At 40.2% G+C, this 21,926-nt stretch overlaps 1 protein-coding gene across 2 annotated transcripts in view; it reads right to left on the bottom strand.

The window, feature by feature from the left end:
- LOC110304955 (ATP-binding cassette sub-family A member 9) overlaps positions 1 to 21,926 on the bottom strand; it is a 70,246-nt gene extending 48,320 nt beyond the window's left edge. Inside the window, exons 1-12 of one of the 2 annotated variants that reach the window (XM_029484018.2) lie at positions 21,660 to 21,926; positions 20,570 to 20,610; positions 19,633 to 19,778; positions 16,910 to 17,117; positions 13,965 to 14,129; positions 11,873 to 11,976; positions 11,127 to 11,353; positions 8,113 to 8,254; positions 7,337 to 7,522; positions 4,831 to 4,978; positions 1,630 to 1,798; positions 75 to 133 (exon numbers count right to left, since the gene is read on the bottom strand). In XM_029484018.2, coding sequence (XP_029339878.1) covers positions 75 to 133; positions 1,630 to 1,798; positions 4,831 to 4,978; positions 7,337 to 7,522; positions 8,113 to 8,254; positions 11,127 to 11,353; positions 11,873 to 11,976; positions 13,965 to 14,129; positions 16,910 to 17,117; positions 19,633 to 19,728 — 1,504 coding nt within the window. In that variant the 5' untranslated portion in view covers positions 19,729 to 19,778; positions 20,570 to 20,610; positions 21,660 to 21,926. The remainder of the gene's footprint in view (positions 1 to 74; positions 134 to 1,629; positions 1,799 to 4,830; positions 4,979 to 7,336; positions 7,523 to 8,112; positions 8,255 to 11,126; positions 11,354 to 11,872; positions 11,977 to 13,964; positions 14,130 to 16,909; positions 17,118 to 19,632; positions 19,779 to 20,569; positions 20,611 to 21,659) is intronic. The other variant, XM_021176662.3, reaches the window with a different exon arrangement.

Genomic DNA, 21,926 nt, shown 5'->3' with positions numbered 1-21,926 from the left:
TAAAATGTGTCTATAATCGCTCATCTTCATTCTCTAACTCACACACCCATGTTAAATGTAATCCTATTTCATACCTCTCAAAGCTTCTACTTTCCCATGCTTTCCTGAATATTCTTTTTTAAGATTTTTGATCCTGTAGAAAAGAAAAAAAAAAGTTTGGAGGAAATTGCAGCAATTGGGGGAGGCCTGATGAAACTTAGAGGGTTTTGTTTTTTTGTTTTTTGTTTTTTGTTTTTTGTTTTTTGTTTTTTGTTTTTTGTTTTTTGTTTTTTGTTTTTGTTTTTGTTTTTGTTTTTGTTTTTGTTTTTGTTTTGCACAGGCACTGTCAGAAGCATCCTGGGCATCCCATGAGAGGCAGCATCTCTGCCCACTGTACCCCAACAGAACATAAACGGAGGGAGTCGCCAGTGTGTGGATACAAGCAGCCATATGTGCAGACGGTGACAGATGACTGAAGAGGAAAGCTGGAGATGAAATCAATGGTGGAAGATCCCACATCAGATCAAACAGACTGCTTTGGAATCAAGACACTCCGAGTTGAGGACCCATCTGTGTTACTTACACGGAGCTCCTGTACAAGTTTGCAACTCACAGAGTCTTTGGTAATAAAACAAGGATGGCAACACTAATTACAGCGTAAGGTTGGCTCCTAAGAAAAGGAAGAGTTGCAGAACCCAGGAGGCTTGAAGTTTCCAAAGAAGAGGAAAAGAGAATGAAATGATGAGACCTGTTTTAAAAGTCCACAGACGTGACGCATGGTGACGCATGCCCATGATCCCAGCACTCAGAACACAGGCAGGAAGTGTCGAAGTCTAAGGCCAGCCTGGAACACAAGATGTATCCAGACTGACTTATAAAGTAATGTTCTGTCTTAAAGGGGAAAAAAAAGTACACAGACTTTTAATGAGTTGAAGTTCTATTATGCTGTAGAGGTTGCACAGTCTACCTGAATTAGTTCCCTATAATATCAAAACAAAGCATCAGGTGAGCTATATTCAAAAATTGAGCAAAGATGAGGATCTCTGGGATGTGTAGCTCTTTGGAAGTCAAAGTGTTGACAATAGCACAGGTATGGCTTCGGGGAAGGTAATGCTGGGCATAGTGCCCTGCGGTCTCACCATGCGGAGCTTTAGTGCCTTGTGCTCTAATCATTTCTTCCCACCTTTCTGGGGTGTCTCTAACCCCCCTTTCTACATCACCTATGTTTGTGTTTTCATCTAATCCTCCAAGAAGGGAAACGAAAAGAGATAAGGGGATTCTACAGAACAAGGATGCAAATAGGGGAGTGGCGCCCCCATCTATCATCAAGAGCACATCAGAGCAAAATACGAAGAGGAAGCTCAAGGAAGATAGTGAGGAATGTGGAACTAAAGTCCTTTGTTCACACTTTGACACAGCTGTTGACAGTCATTACTGTACCAAACAATACTAGTAAGTGAAAATATGGGAGATGAGATAAAAGACTGTGGTATCTAGAATGAGAGTCTCACTTCATAAGAACAGTGGGCTGGGAGGAGGTGGGTGCAGACGGGCTCAGAAGGAAATCTTTGAACATCAGCGTCTGGCCTGTAGGTGTCTGATCTGGGCCTGCTCTCTATTGTATGTACTTCCATTTGGCGTATTCGTTACCTGATAGCTTCTTTCCCCTGGAATTCTGGAGACGCTGGTTCCAGTGAGTCATTTAGTGAGGGATCCGAATCTATTTCATTCTCAAGGACCACATGACTAGCTCCTCTGCGTTTAAACCAGTAAGACGACTTCAAGAAAAACAATGGAGACCGTTGATGTCCGTACTTACCTACACAGGTAGGGAGCAAGTAAATATCAGGTCAGTCACTGCCTCAAGAAGGGCATCCCACTTAGCACAGCATGCCAAATCTACCTCTTGGACTCTCAACCTGAGCTCATGTTATTACCTTAGGAAGTACCGCACAATGTGGTATTGCCAATATGAGAAAAGAGCAGCATTATAAATGAAAAGAAAAGGTCTTCAAGAGCTACTTGTCTTGAGAGGAACTTAATATTCTATTAAGTCCAAAATGAATGGGTAAATGTGGTGCATATAAAATTAAAATATTACTCATCTATAAGAAAAAATAAATTTGCAGGTAAGCAGAACTGGAAAAATTGAGTTACCTATCAAGGTAACTCACACCTAGAAAGACAAACACTGTGTTCAGGTGCAGAGCCTTGCTTTAAATCTTTTGTTTCTTGCGTTTAACTTGGAGCAAAACAGAAGCCAAGAAACTAGGAAGGGGTGGGGCTTGGGGAAATATTAAAGGAGGAGACCAGTAAATTTGAGGTTAAATGAGAGTGGCAGAATGGAATGCCGAGGTAAAAGGACATAGGCGGGGAAGGTCATTGGGAATATATAGGAGAGATGGGGTGAAGTGGGGTCAACCCAAAGGGAGGGGTAAAAGAAGCCACATAGAAGCCTGCTGTCTCATAACCCAACTTAACAACAACAGAAGTAGAAGAGTGGGAGAACTCTCATTTAAAAGGGGAGAGGAGAGGTATGGGGGGTCAAAGGATTAAAAGGGGATGGGAGAATAGGGAGAAAGGGGAGAAATGAGTCAGTTAATGGAAACTAAAAGTTTATGAAGGGGCCCTATGAAAACCCACTAGTTAGTAAGCTAACCTCAAGAGTTAAAATGGAATCACCATGAGTGGGTGAACAATGTCACACCAGAAGACAAGGTGTTATGGTTTGTATGTGGTTGGCCCAGGGAGTGGCACTATTAGAAGGTGTGACCCTGTTGGGGTAGGTGAGTCAGGGTGTCTTCTTTAAGACCCTCATTCTAGCCCCCTGGAAGTCAGTCTTCCAATAGCCAACTTCAGATAAAGATGTAGAACTCTCAGCTCCTCCTGCACCATGTTTGCCTGGATGCTGCCATGTTCTCACCTTGATGATGATGGACTGAACCTGTGAACCTGTAAGCCAGCCCCAATTAAATATTGTCCTTATAAGAGTTGCCTTGGTCATGGCGTCTGTTCACAACAGTAAAACCCTAACTAACTAAGACACAAGGGTCATTAAATGAATATTGCAATGCAAGGTATAAGAAATCTCCTTATGTGTTATGAGGCCCTAGATATTTAAAAGGGGAGGTTGGAATTGCCATTGTCTTTGGACACCCACTCTATCTATATGGCAAGACCCTATTGCCTAAGACACCACATACTTGGACTAAAGGACATAGAGAAATTAATAACTAGCTACTCGGGGAGTTTTCTTTCTACTAGCCAGCTTCCATGGGGCCAGCAGATAAAGTGCAGGTTTCAGACAGAGAAAAGGCATCTAAAGTCTTTCTTAGCACTGGATCATGTGTGTTACAATACTAACAAGCCAAGCAAGATGCTCCTACCACAATAGTGGCACAGCTCTTAGTGGGTAAATAACTAATTTAATATTGGATTTGAGGTCTGCTCTGCAATCTTGGTCAAAAGCCCAAGGAGGGGAAGTTCATGGCCCCCGAGGGAAGATCTTGCTATTGTTATTTTGCTAAATGGCCACGCTGTCAAGTCGCCTTCTAAATACTTATATTTATACTCATCTTTAGTTAGGGTTCCAATGGCTATGATACCATGACCAAAAGTAACTTGGAGAGGAATGACTTCATTTCACCTTACAACTTCTAAGTTCACCACTGAGGGAAGTTAGGGCAAGAACCTAGTAAAGCAGGAACCTAGAAATGGACACTGAAGCAGAGGCCATGGAAGTGTGATGCTTACTGGCTTGCTTCCCATGGCTTCCTCAACCTGTTTCCTGTATAACTCAAAACCATCAGTCCAAGGGTAACACTGCCCACAGTATATCAAGCTGACATAAGACTATCCAACACACCCATAGATCTGGGCTGCTCTCAGCCTTCATCAGAAGTTGAAGTTGAAGCAGTCAGTGAAAAACTGGTTAAAGTGTTGAAAGTAAGAGGATGGATGTTCAGCTGCAAATGGAGCATCTATATTAATGCCACCATCACCAAGGCTCAGGGACCATTGTGGAAGAAGAGGGAGAAAGACTGTAAGTGTTGAAGGATAGGAAAGTGTTCTGTGAGATATTGTCTTCAATACATGAGGTCGCTGTTGCAATCATGAACTAAAAGAAGCTGTGCTTATCTGCATAGGACCTCTATAAGATCAAGCCAGTCAAAATGTTGGCATCAGTGGGATAAAGGAGCTCCAGGCCCTGTCCTATATTGTAGGGATATTGTCAATGCGTAGCAGATGGGAAGGGAGATTCATCTCTTATGGGGATGTGATCACTGGTAAGTATACCATACTCCATTGAATAGTCCCACATGCAGGCACATATGGACACTACTAACTGGAATTAATGAGGCTTTAAATGGGGGGGAAGGGAAAACATCTTTCAAGGGACATAGTAGAAATCGGAAGGCCCATGGAGAATGGATATGATCATGTTTCATTGTATATGTGTATGGAATTCTCAAAATAATTTTAAAGTAACAGAATGCTATGGTATTTTAGAAATTTCAAAAAGAAAATGCTACACCATTTATAATCAATACATTGTTGACCAGCGATTCTCTACCTTTGAATTGTGAACCCTTTGTGGGGACCGGGGCATTATACAATACTTTTACAAGGGTCACCTAAGACTATCATAAACATCATATATTTATATTATGATCCATAACAACAGCAAAATTACAGTTATGAAGCAGAAAAAAACCCACTATTATGCTTGGGGGCCACCACAACATGAGGAACTGTGTTAAAGGGTTGCAGCGTTAGGAAGGTTGAGAACCACTGTCATAGTTGCTTTAAGTAAATGCAGGTAATAAAAATGTGTGAAATTCTACTACTTACTGAGTGTAATTTTGTCAAAATATAATGCCAGTACCAAATAGAGAAGAGCATCCAAAACCAGCATGAAGAGGGTGGCCATGATTAGGTATGAGTTGTTTGGAGAGTTCAAATTTACATTAGAATTCACATCATAGTCCAAATGTATAAGCTGAAAAAGAGATGCATAAAATTTTAAGGGATTAGTGTAGTTTTAAGGATAATTATGGTCTTGGTTCTGCTAGAAACCAAGGGAGAGATGAATGAGACAAAATTTATATCTCGGTATCAGGCCTATTGCTGTTCATGGCCACTGCTCATCTAATTACAAACTGCAGGTGGTAAGTAAATCTCCTTAGAAGAGATCAAAACTCCAGAAAGGTAGTGTTTGAGACACATCTAAAGCACAAATCCATCAGGACTGAAAGATATGAACAGGGAGGTGTTCTCGAGTCATTCTATTATAATTTTATAACTATAATTTTTAAAATTCCATTTCAGAGTGAAAAATGGAGAAATGAAAGTCTCTTAGAAGCTAAACAAGAAGAGAAGAATAATTCCAACCAACATACGATGATTTCACATGAATTAACTTTTCTAAGGGGAGATTTAATTTCATGTGGAAATGTCCAATTCTTTTCCAAAGTCTCGATTTTCCAACACTTGTAAAACCATTAAAGGCACATGTTTCTCAAGCTTAAATCTGAGAAGTGTTCAGTTAGAAGTCTAAGCTGGGCCATATCAACCAGCAAATGTCATCCTCCATTTAGAGCCAGAAACTAACAAAAATTGCAGTTCAAGCCATGAGAAGCCAACCTCAAGTTATTGTTTATGGGAGTCCAAGAGACTCCCCAAACAATACAGGCTATTGCTATTGTCTCCCGGGGGTTGAAAGTAAATCCTTATTGCTAAAAACATCATGCTTGGAACTCAGGATTTGACCTAGATCTGACTTAAAAGCTACCTCCTTAAGGATTGGTTTTCATAGTATGGGACAGTGGTGTGCAAGCTGCCAAGTGAGGGAAGCAACTTAGAGTCCTGCACAGTCATGATGTCTACCAAACACAAAAGAACCCTAAATGTGCAAGTGTGGCACCCACATCTTGTCAGTAACCAACAGCTCTCTAACCCAACTAAAGCCTTACTCAATAAGAGGGAATTCATGTATGGTACAGGCAATCTAGCCAACTACCCAGGGCTGGTGAGGTCAAGGATCTTAGAAGAGCTGTTGTCACTTCTCTAAATCAGCACAGTTTCCAACTACATTCTAAAGACTCATCCTTATTGCCACAACTAAGCACAGCTCTCGATTCTCATCAAAGACACTTTGCTTTATGAAAATGGAGACCATTATAGAAATCTCCAATTGGTCAAAATGTAAAGAACGACTGATTGTGAGCAGGGTTCTCAGCTGAACTCGGCTGAAATGGATACACTTATGGCACAACCTTCCTGTGCTGGGTTCAGGAAACAGAAGAAAGATGTTAAGAGCCAGAGGAATGGAAAACTACCAGGAGACTGTCTCTGAGAAATAACTCATCATAGCTCAACAATGTGCCTGAATAAAACCTGAAAAGGACACTGATAGATGCACTGATGGGGGAAAGGGAAATCTCACAGGGCCCCACCGCCAACAAAGAACTACAGGTAACTAAGGATGATGCTAGACAAGTAATTAGTCTTTCCAAAGGATGAGCGCCTGCTTGGTAATCCAATATCGAGTGGTTAGCCCTGAAATCACATACATACAAGTAACACTAAAAGGATTGAGTGTGTGTGTGTGTGTGTGTGTGTGTGTGAAAGAGAGAGAGAGAGAGAGAGGATAATTGAAGAAAAAGAGGACATGAATTTGAAAGAGGGTGGTGTAGATATAGAGGAAAGCTATGGAAGGGGTGGAAGAGGAGGAAAGGGAAGGGAGAATATGACGTAGTTATACATTTTTAAAAAGTTTAGCTGGGTAGTGGTGGCACATGCCTTTAATCCCAGCACTCAGGAGGGAAAGACATGCTGATCTCTGTGAGTGCAAGGCCAGCCTGGTCTACAGAACTAGTTCCAAGACAGCCAGGGCTGCACTTGGAAACCCTATCTTGAAAAAGAACAAAAATGAAAATAAATAAAACAAAATTCAATATAAAAGAAAACAAATATGCTGGGAGAGAAAAATAAATATGTCTCTTATATCTTTAACTTCTCTATCCCTTAAACTTGTTTTTTTCCAAACATGGGAGAGAAATGTTGATGTTTGGTGTACACTGTATAAGACATTGAAGGAAACTATCTTGAATGTTGTGTACAAAGATAAAATTGTAGGACAGCAAAGACAACTCAGCGGGTAAAAGTGCCTAGGTTTGATCCCCACAACCAACATGGTGGAAGGAGAGACCTGATATCTGTCACATTGTCCCCTGACCTCCATGCAAACATCGTCATGACATGCCTTTGCTTGTGCACTTACACACATGTAGACAGACAGACAGACAAACAGACAAGTTTTAATAAAATAAAGCAAAACAACTGCCTCCCTTCTTACCTGGGCCATTCCAGTGGTAAAGGCAAAGGGGCTAAGAAAACACAAGGTCCATTCCACAAAGGCAGGAAGATGTTTGTATAACGCTGTGAATCCCAGACTTCCCCAGAAGACGGTAAGGAGGAAGACAGCCAAGCCAGTAAGAAACGGCTTCTTTATCAACACACTCATGAGGAAAGATAAAGTTATCTGGAAGGAGAAAAAAATTGACTGGTATGGTGGTCTGACCATCACTAGTACAGTAAGCGGAATTTCACATTTGGATAATGATACGGTCTCCAGCCAGAGGCTCTACTGAGATGTAGGATCATCTTTAAGAAGTGGGACATTGTGGAAGTTTACCTGTTGTTGGATGATTATCCTTAAAGGGGATTATGAGAGCCCAGCCCCTTCCTCCTTTTTGACATCCTGGTCGTGATGTAAGCAGCTTTGATCTACCACTAGCTGGTGACGTAATGTGCTGCCCAGACACAGGACAAAGCAACAGGGTCAACCAACCCTGGACTCCAAAACTATGGGGGCAGGGGAGAAGCAAAACCCTTTCCTTCTTGTTAGTTGGTTATCTCTGGCATTTGTTATAGGGACTGAAAGCTAACCAACACACTATTTGGAAAGTCTATCTCATTGATTTTTCAATTGCATACTATAAGGATCATGTCTTGTGAAATTCTGCACAGAACAGAAAAGGCAGAAACACAATCAGTGATATAATGATTGGAAGGAGGGAGGAAGGGAGAGAGGAAGGGAGGGAAAGAGGGGGAGAGAATTCACCAACTTACCAAAGAAAGGCCATAAAAGAGAAACAGAAGGAACACCACCATGAAACCAGTTAAGACGACAACTTGGGCAGATTTCACAATAAGAGACATCAAAACAGCCACGACAAGGATAAAGCCAGCATACATCAGACCCCAGGAAAGCCTGGCCAAGAAACACAGGATTAGCACAGGTGCTATCACTTGGTCTTTCCATTTGTTCTCTTACTAAGCAAATGATTTTCAAAGTGTGTGATTTACCAAGAGTTTCTCCTAAAAGGGTAATCCCTAACAAATCAGAGATCTTCCTCATCTTAAAGCTCGCATTCTACGGAGCAAGGAAGGTAGTAAACACGTAAATGTGTGCAATAAATAGCTACCCAAGTTAATGTTAATTTTCAATTTAATAACCTGGAGTCATCTGAAGGGAGAAGCTGAAGCTGTGGCATTGCGTCGATCTGGTTGGTCTGTGGGTATGTCTGTGAAGCACGGTATTATTGAATGACGCTGAAGGGCCCAGCCCACACTGGGCTGCAACATTCCTTAGGCAGGCGGTCCTGGCTAAGCACAAGCCAGTGAGGGAGCCAGCAAGCAACAGACCTCTGGGTTCCTATTTTGAGTTCTAGCCTTCATGATGTCCCTCAATGATGGACTAGAACGGGGGAGGGGGGGAGTCTAAGCCAAATAAATTCTTTCCTCCCCCAGGTAGCTCTGCGCTTACCAACAACAGAATGAAATTGAAACAATAGCTAAGTGCAAATTGAGAAGGCCATGAAGTAGACATGAGTATAATGGAGAGAGTTTCTTAAGAAGAGAAGATTCTGTGTTGCTTTTTCAGACTCTGTACGACTTCCTTCACACTGCTCCTGTTTTAAGCTTTACCTGCCAAACCGCCTCTGTCGCATTAGCGTTGCTTGCGCATACGCTGTCACGGGGGCTCTAGACAAGATGCATGGCCACATTCCAATAAGAACGCACTTGGAGACAAGGACACTTGAGTTTTGCATGGATTACTATGTCTCCTACAGTGTTACTGCTGTTTTTATTTTCTTCCCAGCACTGAAAGTGCACAAGCCACACCTACTTCACAAATGGCAGAAAAGTAGTTTGGCAGCTTCCAACCTAGATGCCTCAGTGCAGGAATACAGCAAGGACAGCCATGGAGAACGCAGACACTAGGTGGATAGACGCGGAGCAGTTACTACTAAGGCCAAAGGCAGGAAGTAGGCTTTGCAAAGGATCCAGTCAGGTCACAGGCTTGGGTTCAGATTTCCTCTGTGACATTATAACTAAGTATGTTAAGAAGCATATTTGATTTCTTTAAGTTTCGATTTCCTCTCCGGAAAAGATGAAAGAATTAAATTAGTGCTATATCCACAATGGGCAGCTAGTTTCCTTTATTGACAGTAAAAATCCCATCAGGTTCAGGAAGTCTTGTTTCTCTGTCCTATATTAATAATTCCCTTTTCACCGTGCACTGTGATTACCTGAAACTGTCCTTCCATCTGCTTTCTATAAATGCCTTCATTTTATTCAAATAAAATATCAAGCCCTTTCCTGCAGGGAGGCAAGCCAAAGCCCCCATATTTTTTAATCCTTCCTCACTAGATGTTTTTTTCCACATAGAATACTGTCTGCTACCTCTTCATAGTTTTCCAACATCTTTTAAAATATAGTGAACAAACACCCTTCAGTATTGAGGCTATCATTTTAATACACAAAGGGATAAAAGAAAAAAAAAACAACCTTGCGTTGTATCAAACTTCCCATGTCCTTTCTTTTGTCAGCGATGTATTTTATTTGATATTATGTACATGTGTGTCTCTGTGGGAGGGTGTGGGGGAGAGTATGTGTGAATGTGTGTATGCCTGTGGAGGCCAGAAGCACAGCTCCCCTGGACCTGGAGTTACAGGCAGTTGTAAGCTCTCCGACTTGGAGGCTGGGGAGCAGAGGACCCTCCAGGGCAGCATGCACTCTCAACACCCGCTCCACCTCTCCAGCCCCTGTCTGCTTTCTTTCCACGCTTAGTATATTGAACATTATTTTAGGAAAAATAACAAGTTTGGCAGAAGTCAGCCAGTAAAGGGTGTGGTCTTCTTATGCATCAGAGTTCCTCTTTAGAGACCAGCATGTTCCTGGAGCTGTATCTTCTGGATACTTTAACACTGAAAACAACACTTAGCTCGTGAAAGGCAAGCTTGACATTCAAACCTTTGCTTTCTGGCTCTGTACTCGTCTCTACGTCTCTACCTGTCTCTAATACATCACCTGGCTAATCCCACCTGAAAACCTGGCCACTAACGAGTGAATCCTCAGCTTCCTAACTTGTGTCCGCTGTCCTTTTAGAATGCATGGTTTTTTCCTACACTTCCATCAACTGATGTTTGATACCAAGCTTTTAGATTTCTCTCAGCTTCAGTGTAAGGCACTCTAAGCAAAAAAAAAAAAAAAAAAAAAAAAAAAATTATTTAATCCTGCTGCCCACAAGAAGTAGAGAAGGAAACTGAAGTTTATAGAGTTTAAATAACACATTCAGAGGTAGTAGCTACTAAGTCTGAGAGGAAGGCAGCCCATTGGCTTCGCACTGGGCAGGCTGCTCCTCTAACCACTCTGCTTTCTTGTCTCTACTAAGGAGAATGCAATGCTCAGGACATAAGAGCTTTCTCTTCAATGGCCCATGTAAAGGGGGACCAAGATATCATCATGTTTAACATAGTGTCTAAAATACATATTTTATTTTACACTAAAAAAAACCCTCAACTTCTCAAATATTTTGGTTCATATAAACAAAATAAGTAGTCACCGAGAGTCCGCCTCCGTGCTGCTAGTGCCCTAACATGGGGAGCATCTCAGACTTTCTTTAAGTCAAAGAAATACAGGTAACTTGAGCTGCCAAGCGTGTGAAGCCGTACATTCCAAACATCCATATGCCATGATTCATAGAGTCTAAGCATGATGAAAATGAACCTAACGAGTCCCCGTACTTAAGTTATCCTGTTTACAAATGCCGATTGGTGTAACATAGACAAGTGATTTACCAGAAAGCCGACTCTCGAAGCCCCATCATCGCCATTAATGTTGTCATGTACTGTCTTTCTTGAGTAATATTGACTGATAAATAGTATATAAGTGAAGAGAAGGAAATGACACAGAAGAAAATAAAAAAATCAGTTGCAACTCCTCCTTGGGCAATAAAAGGTGGCATCTTCATATTTGAACCAATGACTGACATCAGCTCTTCCATCACGGAGTGGTTTGTGGTCATCTAAAGAAGGACACAGATGAACAAATTATCATCCCATTGCTAACTTATCGTCAACCTGTAAGAAGGCATTAGCTTGTAGTTCTCGGAATGCCCAAAGTTCTACCTTAAGTCCTTCCCTGGAAAAAGAAAACTTACTTGTTTTTAAAACTGCCCGGAGGAACACTTCAAGCCAGGTCTTCTTTGGAGTTTTTGATCAGAGTGGCACCTGTTTTATTGCCCAGACAGCACGTGGTTTACTGCCCCACAATAGACCCTGAACCCTTATGATGGTTGTACATCCATACTTCTACCTCTGTACTACCAGGATCTCCGCTTATAAGTGACTCTGCTGTGTATATTTTTTTCAAGTCACCAGTATTCTGACACTATAGTCTGGATACAGAAGCTGTTCGGCATACAACGCTTAGTGGCAATAATAATAATAATAATAATAATAATAATAATAATAAAGCATCCATATCTCTGCGTATCAAAATTCAGAAAGCAATGCACTTAGCTTCCTTCAACTTTACGACTCACCTCAATGATACCAGCATTAATGGCAGCCTGAAAGGCTACAAAGCCCTTTTCCCAGAAGACTGAGTTTTCACAAATCATTTTATTGTTCAATGATTCACAAGGAGCTTCAAGAAAAAAGAAAACACAACCACTATTAGGTGACTAGGTGGTCTTTGTTGTGGGATAAAGAAAAATCTGTAATTCTCCAAAATGTGCTTAAAATCTATAATCATATAGTATTTGGTAAGACTCATTGGCTCGGGTTATAAAGCATGCCCAAGGAGGACATACAAGATGGCTTCATCATCAACATCTTTTAAGATGAGCTCTTGTTTATTTCTTGATTATATTTTATAATTATTTCCGTTTTAAAATATTTTTGTTCAGCTGTCACCTTCTATTGTTTGCTCCAAAGAAAAAGAAAAAAGAAACTGAGTAGCCGAAAACACTGAGCTCGGTTTAAGTGGCTGGGGATGACTATGCAGGGGATGCTTTTTGAAGCTTTTAATTAAAAAAGAAAGAAAGAAAGAAAGAAAGAAAGAAAGAAAGAAAGAAAGAAAGAAAGAGAGAGAGAGAGAAAGAGAGAGAAAGAGAGAGAGAGAAAGGAAGGAAGAAAGAAAAAAGAAAGAAAGAAAGAAAGAAAGAAAGAAAGAAAGAAAAAGAGAAAGAGAGAAAGAGAGAGAGAAAGGAAGGAAGGAAGGAAGGAAGAAAGAAAGAAAGAAAGAAAGAAAGAAAGAAAGAAAGAAAGAAAGAAAGAAGGAAAGAAAGAAGGAAGGAAGGAAGGAAGGAAGGAAGGAAGAAGGAAGGAAGGAAGGAAGAAGGAAGGAAGGAAGGAAGGAAGGAAGGAAGGAAGGAAGGAAGGAAGAAGGAAGGAAGAAAGAAAGAAAGAAAGAAAGAAGGAAGGAAGGAAGGAAGGAAGAAGGAAGGAAGGAAGGAAGGAGGAAGGAAGGAAGGAAGGAAGGAAGGAAGGAAGGAAGGAAGGAAGGAAGAAGGAAGGAAGGGAGGAAGGAAGGAAGGAAGGAAGGAAGGAAGGAAGGAAGGAAGGAAGAAGGAAGGAAGGAAGGAAGGAAGGAAGGAAGGAAGGAAGGAAGGAAGGAAGGAGGAAGGAAGGAAGGAAGGAAGGAAGGAAGGAAGGAAGGAAGGAAGGAAGGAAGGAAGAAGGAAGGAAGGAAGGAAGGAAGGAAGGAAGGAAGGAAGGAAGGAAGGAAGGAAGAAGGAAGGAAGGAAGGAAGGAAGAAAGAGAAGTAGTTTTTAGTTTTCTGAAACAGAATTTCATTCAGTTGCTGAGGCTATAGGCTCTTAATGGAATGATGAACTCAAAAGTATAGCTTTCAAATAAGCATGGAGACCCCTAAAAATACTCAAAGTGGACCTACTATGTTATATCTAAAAAGCTACCTAGCTATAGAGTATGTCAGGACTCTGAATCAACATACCGCAGAGATGAGTGACCACCTACGTTTACTATATCACTACTCACACTAGTCAGACATAAAGCCTGCCTAGGATTCTATCAGCAGATGAATGGGTATTACCTATAAATAATCAAGTTTTGTTCAGCCATAAAAATGCATTGATGCCATTTGCAGGAATACAGATGCAACAGGAGGCCACCGTATTAAACAAACAAACAAAAAAAATGAGTCAAACTCAGGACAGACTATCACATTTCCTCTCATTTATAGATCTTAGATTTTATATAAATACATAAAACCATATATATACAAACATCTGAATGATGTGACTGTAGAAACAAGACTGAATGGGGTTAAGAGGAAGGGGAGAGGAGAAAATGGGGGTTGGGGGTTAACACGGTCAAAGTACACAATAGACTTGACTAATATCTCTGTTTTTAATCTCACTATATACAAGAAATACATACCAATTAAATTATATTTTTGAAAATTAAAGGTTTTATTTAATAAAGGCCAATCTTTTCTTGATTTAAAATTAACACAGTTAATTTCAGATTCTGTTATATGCCCCAAGGACTAATGACATAATAGCAATGTCTACATTGATATGTATTTACATAATAGCAATGTCTACATTAATATGTATTTACATAATAGCAATGTCTACATTAATATGTATTTAGTAATGGTAAAGTTACCTGAATGGTCTTTGTGCTCTTTCGTTTTAGGGATCCTCTGACCCCAAGAAAATTTCAAATGATATGAGAAAGTGTCCTTGAAGATGACTCTCACTGCATCTATCGAGTAATTTAAATCTAGCTCATTCATGGTTTTTTCATCAGGACATGCCACGATAGTTCTTCCTGCCATGAGAAGAAAGGGAAGGATCCAGTAAGCTTCCTAGACCACCCAACGACAGCAGGCCAGATTCAAGTGCATTCCGGTCATTCTATGTTTCAGTTCATGCTTCCCTAGGACACGCACACTTAGAACGAAGTGAGAGATTTCTAATGTTCTAATGAAACTGGTAATGTGTTCTGTGGCAAATACCCTTTCTTTTAAGACATGTTCATTTGGTGTGTAAACGTTTTGACTGTGTGTATGTGTGTGCACCACATGAATGCCTGGTCCCAGAGGAACTCAGAAAAGGTCTTCAGAGTCCCTCAAACTGGAGTCATGGATGGTTGTGAACCACTATGTGGGTCTGGCAATCAAACTAAGAGCAACAAGTGCTATTTACCCCACAACCATCTATCCAGCCAATGGTAGATACTCTTGTTGAAATTATTCCATGCCTCTCCAAACAATTTAGCCAGTAATTTAAGCCACAGTGAATTATATTATAGTCATACTACTTCATCCATATCAGTGCACACACAGACTTGTCTCATAAGAGAATATGTTTATTTCCATTTGGCAACAGAGTCAAGTGGCAAACTAGACAAGACGATATACAGCTGTTAAATCTAACTACTTTTAATTAAGTGACTGTTTGTCCTAATTCATATAATGCAAATGGCCGCTATTCATCACAGGTCAGGTTACTCATGTAACCCAATTAATTCTGCAGTCTGGCTTTGGCTGTGCACATATTATGGATGCAATCTAACATGTTCCTTTGTTGCACAGCAGATTTCCTGAAGTTTGAACGCTGGATCAGAGGCTTAAGAAGTATGATCCTTTGCTCCAGACTTCACAAGGTAGTGTGTTGCTAGATTAGAGGCTCATAACTTCTGATGGTCTCTTTTAGAGGCTAGTAACTGCTATCAGTGCCGAGACACTAGATCCAACCATTCAATCAATGGGAGTTTCCAGGCTGTGGTATCTAGCTGCTTCTTCTTTCTTCTTCTTTTCTTCTTCTTCTTCTTTCTTCTTCTTCTTCTTCTTCTTCTTCTTCTTCTTCTTCTTCTTCTTCTTCTTCTTCTTCTTCTTCTTCTTCTTCTTCTTCTTCTTCTTTCTTCTTTCTTCTTCTTCTTCTTCTTCTTCTTCTTCTTCTTCTTCTTCTTCTTCTTCTTCTTCTTCTTCTTCTTCTTCTTCTTCTTCTCCTTCTCCTTCTCCTTCTCCTTCTCCTTCTCCTTCTCCTTCTCCTTCTCCTTCTCCTTCTCCTTCTCCTTCTCCTTCTCCTTCTTCTCCTCCTCCTCCTCTTCTCCCTCCTCCTCCTCTTCTCCCTCCTCCTCCTCTTCTTCTTCCCTCTATCCCCTCCTCCTCCTTACTTGCTAGTGGAAAACTTTTATAAAATAATAATTTTATTGTTTATTTGGTTGTGTAATAATAGCATAGGTCACATAGGGTTCATGGTGCTATTTCCTCTTAATTCACAAAATTTCATTATAAGAGCCCATTTTTATTGATGTTCAATTTTTAAAAAATGGTTAAATATTTCTTTCCTCCTCATCCTGAAATTGTGGGCTTAAAATATCTATTTGTTGGAATTTGGGTCCTCACGTGAGCAGGAGCCCCGTTTATGCTAAGTCAGTTGCCACATCCCTTGACCTGTCAGCACTGGTGATTTCCATGCTATCTGGAAAGACAGGAACTCTCACCCCATAAAATTCCTAGCCTAGACCTTTGCCTCACCTTCCTTCCACACTGAGACTCCTTGGTTTCAAGGTCACAGGGAGAGAGGAGGCTACTCCCTGGGTATCTATTTGCTCTCTCCTAGCTTATACTCCTGACACCTAAGGACAACATTTTAGGACTATCCTGCCAGTACAACTATTAAAAACTCTTTTAGCTGCTGTCATTAGATCTCATGGGAGTCTCCTCGAACTCTCTCCCATATCACCTGGCCTCTTTGCTATTACACCAACCCTGCAGAAAGATGCCATGTTAGTCTGTGGGCTGCAAGAGCTTCTTCCACTATCCCTTACATGGTGAAATGACGGGAACTCTCTGTCATCTGCTTTTATGATGAGCACTGCCAGTGGGTATTTCCGATGCCACTCATTTTCTCCCTGGATTTTAATGTATTTGGGATATTACAGCCTGTCTTAGTTAGGGTTTTACTGCTGTGAACAGACACCATGACCATGGCAAGTCTTACAACAAAAAATTTAATTGGGGCTAGCTTACAGGTTCAGAGGTTCAGTCAGTCTATTATCATCAAGGTGGGAGCATGGCAGCATCCAGGCCGTCATGGTGCAGGCAGAGCTGAGAGTTCTACGTCTTCATCCAAGGGCTGCTAGTGGAAGATTGACTTCCAGGCAACTGGGGTGAGAGTCTTAAGCCCACACCCACAGTGACACACCTCCCTCCAATCAGGTCACACCTATTCCAACAAGGCCACGCCTCTAAATGGTGCCACTCCCTAGTCCAAGAATATACAAACCATCACACAGTCACACTGCCGCTGCCAGTGAAGGATCTCCAGCATCTACCCCAAACCACACATCTTTTCCCGGACTCATCTTATCCTGATATGCTTTATGGTGAATATTAACCACTCTTTGGTGTACAATTGCTCAACCAGATTACTTGAGCAAGATATGCTTCTTTCCCTCAGAACATCAGATCCAACAATCTCGTGAAGCAGCTCTAGAAATGTCAACATTCAACACATTTTTGTTTCCTCACGAGAATCCTAAAATGAATGTGTGTACGTTGAAGGTAAGGAAACGAGTTCCTGAAGTCCCACAGAGCATACCTTTCATGAATGGAGCTGAGGCCACTTTGGTCATTATCTCATGGGTGGCTTCGGACTCAGGAGCAAACACCATCATATAATTAGAATCGTTAAACTTATCAACACGTCCCAGATCCACCACAGACATTTCAGGAGCGTCATGAACTTGATGCAAATTGGAGGATAATTGATATACAAACAATATTAGAAGAAGTGAGAAAAGCCATTCCTATATAGTAATGAAATGAACGGAAAGAAGAAGAAAGTCAGGAGGTTTTCTACCACAAGCAACTTAAACAACTTCATCCTGTTGTATAGCTTGCATTCCATTTAAGTTTCTCCACTTTTAGGTAATTGACTCTACTTTTGTTCTCTAAAGATCCATTTCATTTATGTGCATACGTGGTGTGGCCTCCTGGATGTGCGCGCCTGGTGCCTACAGTGGACAGAAGAGGGTGTCAGAGCCACTAGAGCTGTAGTCACCATATTGTCTCTAAGCAACCGCACCAGTGCTGGGAACCAAATCCAGGTCCTCTGCAGGACAGCCGGTTCTTAATGACTGAACCATCTCTTCAGCCCCTACTTCTGTTCTTTCTTCTGTGCATTTTGTTACATGTGCATGGTCCACCAAGACAGGGTTGTGACAGCAGTTCCATTTAAAACTGAAAACGCTTTCTTATTTAAATATGCAAGGTAGAGTACTGGTTAAGTCTAAAGAGAGTCTCTTCAGGCTCTTCAGATATCCCATGGCTGCGTGAATGGGCCACTCATCCATCCGTATCTGAAAAGGAAGTTGGCTTGGGATGGGTAGGAACATCTATCAACAGAAGCAAGCTCTTACTTTGTTCTTCAGCTGCTTGTGCATGGGAGAAGCAGCAAAATAATGCTCATCAAAAATAATTTTAGGAGCTGGAGAGGGGGCTCAGTGGTTCAGAGCACTGACTGATCTTCCAGATGTCCTGGGTTCAATTCCCAGCAACCACGTGGTGACTCACAACCATCTGTAATGGGATCAGTAATGCCCTCTATTGGTGTGTCTAAGGAGAGCTACAGTAGACTCCTATATATAAAATAAATGAAAATTTGTTTTTCAAAGTAATAATTGTAAACTTCTTTAAACTATAGTTACTGTATCTGGGAGTTGGAAACACAAAAGAATGTGTTTGGAGCCCAGCACAACAATTCTTGAAATTGGTTCTCAGCTTCTGTGTTGATTGCATGTCCATGGTTTATGCATAAAGTTCTTGTGTTTTAATTCACTGACAATCTAAACACTCATCAAATACTTCTTGGATAAACACACACACACTGTTTGTAGAACTGAAAATTAATTTGCTGACTCTTTTAATGAGTGGTTTGATTTATGGCCATCGGGAATTCTGCAGAAAGCATATCTAATCATTATGACAAAAAGAGAAGCCATACAATAAAGGCCCGGAATGTCATTTATTTCCATTTGTTTATAGGCGCATTATTCCTTTCAGATTGACCTTGTAGCCACCATATAATTGTTGATTGATATGTGATTTTTGCACACCTTTATCATGTGCAGCGTGACATCTTGATTCATGTATGCACTGTTCAGTGATCAGTGTATCTTTCTACAGTTTTATGATTTCTTTGTGGTGAGTGTTTCCCCCTCCCCCAGCAAAATGCCATTATCTTTATAAAAACGATTACATTTTTATGGCATCTTTAATTATGTATGTGCCTGATTTCTAAAGGACAGACATTATATCAGTTTACAGTATACGACATGATATTTCAATAGACGTCTGCTTTGTAGAGTGGTTAAACAAGCCCCGTCTTGCTTACATGGCCCCCCCCTTTTTTTTAAATGAAACCACATAGATTGAATATTTCCAAACATGAAGAAAAATCAACAGGATATTGTTGCACACACCAGTGTGTGCACTTAGCAGATATACCACCTACATCATTGTAATCTATTACTATTTAGAAATGATTACAATTTCTCATTTTGTGCTTATCGTCCCTTCATATATTTGGGGTAAGATGCAATAAATATTTCCAAAGTATCCATTTTGTTTCACGCTCATGCCCTTCAGCACTGTATATATTTAAGCTAAAGCCCTTTCCTTAAAAATCACTTTTTCCTGATATATTTTTCCTGGTGTATAATGTCTAAACATTAAGTTTGCTTCCTTTGGTGTTTGAAAATTCACACTGGTGTAAACCTCAGTGAATGGATATTTTTCTTGTTGATGTCACATATAGTCCTGAGGATTGTTTTGGGGCATGTAAATACAGAAAAATGGGAGACTTCCAATAGTAGGTCACTGCAAAAGGTTTTTATGGTGGGTTTTTTTTTTTGTTGTTGTTGTTTTGTTTTTACCCTTGGGTTACATTCTGAAGTAATTATGGACTGAAGTTAGCCTCTTTGATGTTGCCCTAAACTTCAGTGTCTGTGCCTTCATGAGACCCTAATTAACCCAGATGTTAATTATTAACTCTGTAGTATAAAGACACAGCTTCATTTTACAGGGCATTTCTCAATATGAGTTCTTTGAAAAAAATTTTCTAGGAAGATATATAATGTTACATATTTAAAGTTTTTGTTTGAAATAAAATAGTGGCAAAGCCCAGGACTTGAAAAGTTCAAGCCTGTTAGTTATATCTGTGACATATTAAAAAGCACTGGTTAACAATTATCTTGGTATCACTGAGAAGATATCTTTTTTTCCTTTTACTAACTACGAGAACACGCAGATGCGGAACCATACCAGGAGGGTCTCTCTTCTCATCCTGAACTTTCTGAGCCAGTTCTTGCAGAGGAGAGCCCACATTTGCTGACCCAGTCTCAAGTGTCTCTTCCTCATTTTGACTTGTTTGTTTTGTTAAAGGACATCAAGGAAGTGGATGTGAAAGTCTGAAATAGAAAATGTTGTGCAATCAAACCAGAAAGAAACAGCTTAACAACTGGTCCTAGTTCCGTGCCTAGAGAGGAAGGATGCCACACATAGAAAACAGAGGGAAGAAAGGGGGGAAAGAGAAGTTGGCAAATCTATTGAAGAAATTAAAAAGGAGAAATAATTGAAAGAGAGTCTGTTCTTCGATGGAGTGACTTCTCGGAGACTTTAACAATGTCACATGCTGATGCAGCCAAGCTCTCAGAGATTTGTATAGGTTGTGTACCCTGCCCATTAAGTTAGTTACTACTAATTATTGATGGCTACTCAGCAGAATTCCAACAGTCAGTCACTGCTGCTTCTGGGTCTGTATCCATACTCAGGGACCTGTACTAAGATGCTTGCACACATAGATCATGCTGGCAGGGCGTTAGAGAGTGCATTTTTACAAATGTCACTCTGTAGGAATTAGAAGCGTTGCATTGATACCCAATGCTCAACCTAAGAAATCTTTAAGAATATGGTGTCAATTAAATCAGGTTTTTAAAAAAAAACTTGAATAACAGTATAATTTATATGAATTCACACTATGAGCAATACATGTTTCTAAATACATCCTGGAATAAAAACGATCATTATCAAATACAATTTTAAAAAGATTATCATTAGTTATAATTGTCATTATCATTTGTGGGAAATAAGGATGGAGGTCAGATATGAAATGGGAGTTATAAGTCAAATTAAATAAACAACAACAAAAAAAGAGAGAGGAGCTTTGTATGTCAGGAACTCAAAACCATGGTTAACTCACCTCTTTTATAATTGAAGTTTGAAAAACTCTTGGGAAAACCACTAAAAAAAATACCACAGGTCAATTTATAAATCCAAGGGAGAAAAAAATAGAAATTCTGGATAATTTCATATTTCTTCTAGCTACCAGCTATATAGATATATAAATATTGTTACCAACTATATAATTGATCTCCAAGCTGTAACAGTTGGACACTGCAATGTATACTAAACTATATTTCCAACTAAGAAACTGATACTGTGGCAAGCCTTGGTATCTAAAAGCATAAAGATATATTTTCCAAGTGGCAACTCTTCTTTCTTAGATAATTAAGAATATACATGTAGGAAAATATTAATAAATAAGTGTGATTATATAATCTAATTGCCATGCATTAAATCATTTGTTCCTGGCTGTTAAGACATTAACATTGTAACATTACACATGTTCTTGTAAAATGCATTTTTCTCTAGAAGGATAAAATACCTAGCTAGCATAAATTGCTCTGAATAGCAAATTGCATGATTTAAAAGTAATAAACTGGTTGTTACAAACCAGTCACGTCCCAATCAGATGGTATTCACATTACTCAGAGAACGCGTGCATCGCAAGAGTCAGATCTTCTTATATATTTACTATGATAGAGAGGGTCAGTTGAGTGTTTTCTCAAATGCTCTCAAAGTTGGTTAAAACAACTCAGAATTCATAAAATCTGGCATCCTGATGTTGACATTCCTCTGGCAGTAAAACTGAACACACACACACACACACACACACACACACACACAGAGCAATCCAAATAACTTCAAAAACAGCAAGAGGCAAGCAAGCTACATTCCTTTCCACTTACCCACTTGCCTGTTCTGTGATATGTGCTGTTTATGCAAAATGCTTTAGCCATGGGGTAAAACCAAAAGTTCTTAGATTTCTAACTACTATTCAGCCACCCAGTATAAAATACTCAAAGACTTGAAAAAATCAAAACAACTTACTAGTAACTTCCTACACTTGGTGACTTTCTCCGGAATGTTTGACACACTTTTTCTGTCTCTGCTTCTGTCTCTGCTTGTCTATTGAAGTGCTAGCAACCACAATTTAGAGGTAAACTCACTCTGAGGAAGCTGAAGCAAGAATCTTCGAAAAGTTCATCCACAGATCTTTGTCCCGGAGGAGAAGTCACGTTTCTTCTTTCGAGTCGTCACTGCTACATCTTGGTTTTGATTTTCCTTATCGTGGACGGTTGGTTCTGTTTTACTCCGGTTTCTGAAGAGAATTCTTCTGAGGGTTCAGACTGGCTGCCAAAAGCTCTGCTCACACTCCTCCGCTGTTTTTCCTTTCTCTGCCTCCCGCCAGTGCCTCAGCAGGGATCCTGTGGTTG

The sequence above is a fragment of the Mus caroli genome, unplaced genomic scaffold (assembly GCF_978045245.1).
Source record: "Mus caroli unplaced genomic scaffold, Mus_caroli_1 scaffold_13, whole genome shotgun sequence".
Lineage (NCBI taxonomy): Eukaryota > Metazoa > Chordata > Mammalia > Rodentia > Muridae > Mus > Mus caroli.
Note: the sequence above shows the minus strand (reverse complement) of the source record. Positions and strands in the feature narration are given on the sequence as shown.